At 48.6% G+C, this 6623-nt stretch overlaps 1 protein-coding gene across 1 annotated transcript; it reads right to left on the bottom strand.

Moving 5' to 3' along the window:
* Nucleotides 1-382: 382 nt before the first annotated feature.
* fkbp7 (FKBP prolyl isomerase 7) lies at nucleotides 383-6133 on the bottom strand. Its single transcript, XM_080756665.1, has 4 exons — nucleotides 5824-6133; nucleotides 2135-2286; nucleotides 1452-1582; nucleotides 383-674 (listed from the first exon to the last, which is right to left on the bottom strand). Exons 1-4 carry the CDS (start codon nucleotides 6030-6032, stop codon nucleotides 513-515), a joined length of 654 nt encoding a protein of 217 aa, XP_080612791.1. The 5' UTR covers nucleotides 6033-6133; the 3' UTR covers nucleotides 383-512.
* Nucleotides 6134-6623: the final 490 nt, after the last annotated feature.

Genomic DNA, 6623 nt, shown 5'->3' with positions numbered 1-6623 from the left:
GTTCTCCCCGTGTCCCCTAGGGTAGGTACCCTCACATGTTCTCCCCGTGTCCCCTAGGGTAGGTACCCTCACATGTTCTCCCCGTGTCCCCTAGGGTAGGTACCCTCACAACAAACATGCAGTAATCCTGGCCTCTAAACTGCCTCCCCCTGGCCAGTTCCTTTCCCCTCCTGATGTAGGGGAAAGGAACTGGTTGGAATAACGTGTTCCTTCCAGGCGCTACGTCCAACCAGGGAAACTCCCCCCTGTCAGGTGTAAAGTGGAACTTGGACACTCAGGCATGAAGGAAGCATGAGTTCAAGTCCGTTGCTCTCCCCTTGTCCCCCATATATGGGGACTAGGTTGGCGGAGGGTGTGTAGAGCCCAGCATCACATTAGATAATTGACACAGGGGTGAAAAATGGGTTACAAAATCATCGTGGGATAAAAAACTTAGAAAAAAAACAAAAACACCAAAAGGGGGTTCCCTGAACCTTGAACGGGTTAAAGTCCGTTGTGTTGGTAGAACGTTGTTAGAGTTCGTCGTGTTCGTAAACGTTGTACTCTTTAGCAGAGATGGTTCCGTCGTTGTTCGCGTCGCTCTTACGGAAGATGTCCGCCATGATCTTCTGGTAGAACGGCTCGTCGCGAGGAGCCCCGACCTTCTCGTACTCCTGCACGAGGTACGCTTTGACCTGGAATATAAATATATAGGAATATAATAATAATAATAATAATAATAATAATAATAATAATGCACGAGGTACACTTTGACCTGGAATATAAATATATAGGAATATAATCAATTGCATTTTTATAGCGCTTTTCCAAGTGCTCAAAGCGCTTTACAATGGCTTCATTCATTCATACATTGGGAGGTGAAGGTTCATTCATTCATTCATAGGTAGGTAGGTAGGGTAGGTACTGTAGGTCAGTGTTTCTCAACCTTTTTTGAGAAACACTGAAGAAGAATGAGGCGATCATGTTTGGACATCTATGGACAGCTATTTTGGACAGCTATTTTTCGTGGCACATTATGTTTAATCACAACAACGTCACGTTTACTTTACCTCCTCAGTGTTTGGGTCGGGACATGTATGTGTCTGCTGTCTACGTGCATATATGCGCTCTGCGCGCTCCAGTCTTTCTGGAGGGAGCTAAATGTAGCGTCTTCTGGATGCATCTAAGCATTAACATTTCAATGGCCGAGGGTCGTTAGAGTCTATTGTTCCGTGTTGTTTTTTATCGCACGTATAGGTTAGGTAGGTAGGTAGGTAGGTAGGTAGGTAGGTAGGTTAGGTAGGTTAGGTAGGTAGGTAGGTATAGGTTAGGTAGGTAGGTAGGTAGGGTAGTGTAGGTAGGTTAGGTAGGTATAGGTTAGGTAGGTAGGTAGGTAGGTAGGGTAGGGTAGGTACTGTAGTGTAGGTAGGTAGGTAGGGTAGGTAGGTAGGTTAGGTAGGTTAGGTAGTTACCTCAGTCTTAGTGAGCAGGCGGTCGTTGTCGAGGTCGATCAGTCTGAAAGCTTCCATACTTCGGGGTCCGCGGGAGACGGAGAACAGCTCCACTTCAAACAGCAGCGTGGCGTTGGGAGGGACCACGGGATCTGTGTCAACCAATCAGAGCAGAGATCAGTAGTGGGTGACAACTGGTACCGACAGCCAATCATCACCACAGAGATCACCGTTAAGAGCCTTGCACATGCAGGCCCGTGGAGTTAACTCATTCTGAACGGGAACCCGTGTTGGTGTCGGCATGATGTTATGCTTTAGCTATTGAAAAACAGCAGATCTACAAGCTCGTAGCGCGCCACCGAGTGGCACGCTACGAGCTTGTAGGTCTGCTATTTTTGAAAAATCGAAGAACGACTGACATTTTTATAGAATCTGATCTCAGGTCAGAATGGGTCAATCAGACCAGTGTGTTGTCAGTGGAAACCTCGTATGAATCTGATCTCAGGTCAGAATGGGTTAAGGCCCGGCGTGCGTGCGTGTGTACCTTGTGTGTGTGCGTGTGTACCTTGTGCGTGTGTACCTTGTGTGTGTGTGTGTGTGTGTGTGTGTGTGTGTGTGTGCGTGCGTGTGTACCTTGTGTGTGTGTGCGTGCGTGCGTGTGTGTGCGTGCGTGAGTGTGTGCGTGTGCGTGTGTGCGTGCGTACCTTTCCCCTTCTCTCCGAAACCCAGGGCAGGGGGGACGGTGATCTTCCTCTTCTCTCCGGGACACATGTCAATCATCCCCAGATCCAGGCCTTTGATCACCTGACCAACGCCGAGGACGAACCACTGGGGATGTCCCTTCCTGTCTGAGCGGCTGAAAACACAATGCACTACATTACCCACAACACACCACTACAGGCTGAAACACAATGCACTACATTACCCACAACACACCACTACAGGCTGAGACACAATGCACTACATTACCCACAACACACCACTACAGGCTGAAAACACAATGCACTACATTACCCACAACACACCACTACAGGCTGAGACACAATGCACTACATTACCCACAACACACCACTACAGGCTGAGACACAATGCACTACATTACCCACAACACACCACTACAGGCTGAAACACAATGCACTACATTACCCACAACACACCACTACAGGCTGAAAACACAATGCACTACATTACCCACAACACACCACTACAGGCTGAGACACAATGCACTACATTACCCACAACACACCACTACAGGCTGAGACACAATGCACTACATTACCCACAACACACCACTACAGGCTGAGACACAATGCACTACATTACCCACAACACACCACTACAGGCTGAAACACAATGCACTACATTACCCACAACACACCACTACAGGCTGAAAACACAATGCACTACATTACCCACAACACACCACTACAGGCTGAGACACAATGCACTACATTACCCACAACACACCACTACAGGCTGAGACACAATGCACTACATTACCCACAACACACCACTACAGGCTGAGACACAATGCACTACATTACCCACAGCACACCACTACAGGCTAAGGCTGTGAGCCACTCTGCTACACTATAGCGCCACCATCAGGCTGTGAGCCACTCTGCTACACTATAGCGCCACCATCAGGCTGTGAGCCACTCTGCTACACTATAGCGCCACCATCAGGCTGTGAGCCACTCTGCTACACTATAGCGCAACCATCAGGCTGTGAGCCACTCTGCTACACTATAGCGCCACCATCAGGCTGTGAGCCACTCTGTTATACACTATAGCGCCACCATCAGGCTGTGAGCCACTCTGTTATACACTATAGCGCCACCATCAGGCTGTGAGCCACTCTGTTATACACTATAGCGCCACCATCAGGCTGTGAGCCACTCTGTTATACACTATAGCGCCACCATCAGGCTGTGAGCCACTCTGTTATACACTATAGCGCCACCATCAGGCTGTGAGCCACTCTGCTACACTATAGCGCCACCATCAGGCTGTGAGCCACTCTGCTACACTATAGCGCCACCATCAGGCTGTGAGCCACTCTGCTACACTATAGCGCCACCATCAGGCTGTGAGCCACTCTGCTACACTATAGCGCCACCATCAGGCTGTGAGCCACTCTGCTACACTATAGCGCAACCATCAGGCTGTGAGCCACTCTGCTACACTATAGCGCCACCATCAGGCTGTGAGCCACTCTGTTATACACTATAGCGCCACCATCAGGCTGTGAGCCACTCTGTTATACACTATAGCGCCACCATCAGGCTGTGAGCCACTCTGCTACACTATAGCGCCACCATCAGGCTGTGAGCCACTCTGCTACACTATAGGGCCACCATCAGGCTGTGAGCCACTCTGCTACACTATAGCGCTACCATCAGGCTGTGAGCCACTCTGCTACACTATAGCGCCACCATCAGGCTGTGAGCCACTCTGCTACACTATAGCGCCACCATCAGGCTGTGAGCCACTCTGCTACACTATAGCGCCACCATCAGGCTGTGAGCCACTCTGCTACACTATAGCGCCACCATCAGGCTGTGAGCCACTCTGCTACACTATAGCGCTACCATCAGGCTGTGAGCCACTCTGTTATACACTATAGCGCTACCATCAGGCTGTGAGCCACTCTGCTACACTATAGCGCCACCATCAGGCTGTGAGCCACTCTGCTACACTATAGCGCAACCATCAGGCTGTGAGCCACTCTGCTACACTATAGCGCCACCATCAGGCTGTGAGCCACTCTGCTACACTATAGCGCTACCATCAGGCTGTGAGCCACTCTGCTACACTATAGCGCCACCATCAGGCTGTGAGCCACTCTGCTACACTATAGCGCCACCATCAGGCTGTGAGCCACTCTGTTATACACTATAGCGCTACCATCAGGCTGTGAGCCACTCTGCTACACTATAGCGCCACCATCAGGCTGTGAGCCACTCTGCTACACTATAGCGCCACCATCAGGCTGTGAGCCACTCTGTTATACACTATAGCGCTACCATCAGGCTGTGAGCCACTCTGCTACACTATAGCGCCACCATCAGGCTGTGAGCCACTCTGCTACACTATAGCGCCACCATCAGGCTGTGAGCCACTCTGCTACACTATAGCGCCACCATCAGGCTGTGAGCCACTCTGCTACACTATAGCGCCACCATCAGGCTGTGAGCCACTCTGCTACACTATAGCGCCACCATCAGGCTGTGAGCCACTCTGCTACACTATAGCGCCACCATCAGGCTGTGAGCCACTCTGCTACACTATAGCGCCACCATCAGGCTGTGAGCCACTCTGCTACACTATAGCGCTACCATCAGGCTGTGAGCCACTCTGCTACACTATAGCGCCACCATCAGGCTGTGAGCCACTCTGCTACACTATAGCGCCACCATCAGGCTGTGAGCCACTCTGCTACACTATAGCGCCACCATCAGGCTGTGAGCCACTCTGCTACACTATAGAGCCACCATCAGGCTGTGAGCCACTCTGCTACACTATAGCGCCACCATCAGGCTGTGAGCCACTCTGCTACACTATAGCGCCACCATCAGGCTGTGAGCCACTCTGCTACACTATAGCGCCACCATCAGGCTGTGAGCCACTCTGTTATACACTATAGCGCCACCATCAGGCTGTGAGCCACTCTGCTACACTATAGCGCCACCATCAGGCTGTGAGCCACTCTGCTACACTATAGCGCCACCATCAGCTGTGAGCCACTCTGTTATACACTATAGCGCCACCATCAGGCTGTGAGCCACTCTGCTACACTATAGCGCCACCATCAGGCTGTGAGCCACTCTTTCTTATCAAGAAATCACACACCGCTCACTGAGCAAGTAGAACTGCAGCAGCAGCACTGCTCACTTCACACAGGTGTGATTTCCCTTGGCCTCTATAATTATAGAGGTGAAAATACTAATCAACCTCCTATATTTATGTCTGTCTGTCTATCTGTCTGTCTGCATGTCTGTCTGTCTGTCTGTCTGTCTGCATGTCTGCCTGTCTGTCTGTCTGCATGTCTGTCTGTCTGTCTGTCTGCATGTCTGTCTGTCTGTCTGTCTGTCTGTCTGTCTGTCTGTCTGTCTCTGATCGCTGCAGTTATTATATTATTATGACTTGTTTAGTTATTACTTTAGGGCAGGAGTAATATTATTATGACTTACGGTATTTAGTTATTACTTTAGGCAAGCTGTGCATATCCACGGCTTCCCAAGCCGTTTAGGGCAGGAGTAATAACCATGATTTGGTTTGGGTTTTAAATATCCCTTACGTTCAGTAGGTATAGGTAGGTACTAGGTAGTTATAGTAGTAGGTTATTATATAATATATATATATATATATATAGTAGTAGTATATACAGTACCTGCAGTAGAACTGAGTTCCATTGACCAGATATCCATCATAATGGACATTCATCAGATCTCCCCTCTTGCTCTTCTGCTGACATTCTTCTGGTAGAAAAACTACTTCAATCTTCACGTCCTCGTGCGCGTGCGTTTCTGCAGCAGCAGCGGCGTGCACGCACATAAACAAACACAGGCACACGCACAGCGCGCACAGCCAGCAGGTCATGATGGCGGAGTTAGAAAGTGAAGTTTGTTTAACAATAAATTATGAATTCACCTCCAGAGAAGAGAAGTTCCATCAGAGGCAGAGCCGTTTGTGTTCGTGGCAAAAACTTCTGTCCCTTTAAGAGTCCGTGGGTTGCCAGGCTCTGAGAGAGAAACAAGTATTTCCCCATACCCTAGTCTACATGTTTGTTTGTTAGAAGTGTATATTTGTACGCCTTTAAAATGTTCTGATGAATTGAAAATGGAGGACCCTGATGTAAACAAGTCTTTAGTGATTGTCATGGTTTCGTCCTCAAAGTAGCAGTTTTTGTATTGACTTGACTGTTTGAAATGTAGCCAATCTACATGAATACAAAGAAATCAATCAATTTCAAGCAGAAATACTTTATAAACAAGCCCAAATAAACACTTTACAAACAAGCCCAAATAAACAACTACACTTTAGAAACAAGCCCAAATAAACAACTACACTTTAGAAACAAGACCAAATAAACAACTACACTTTAGAAACAAGACCAAATAAACAACTACGCTTTACAAACAAGCCCAAATAAACAACTACACTTTAGAAACAAGCCCAAATAAACAACTA

The sequence above is a fragment of the Protomyctophum bolini genome (assembly GCF_963924005.1).
Source record: "Protomyctophum bolini genome assembly, chromosome: 22".
NCBI lineage: Eukaryota > Metazoa > Chordata > Actinopteri > Myctophiformes > Myctophidae > Protomyctophum > Protomyctophum bolini.
Note: the sequence above shows the minus strand (reverse complement) of the source record. Positions and strands in the feature narration are given on the sequence as shown.

Coding starts and splice junctions, on each gene's coding strand:
- fkbp7 (XM_080756665.1), bottom strand. CDS start 6,032: ATGACCTGCTGGCTGTGCGCGCTGTGCGTGTGCCTGTGTTTGTTTATG. Junction 2,287..5,823: donor GGAACTCAGTTCTACTGCAG/GTACTGTATATA, acceptor TTGTGTTTTCAG/CCGCTCAGACAGGAAGGGAC. Junction 675..1,451: donor GCCTGCTCACTAAGACTGAG/GTAACTACCTAA, acceptor TTTATATTCCAG/GTCAAAGCGTACCTCGTGCA.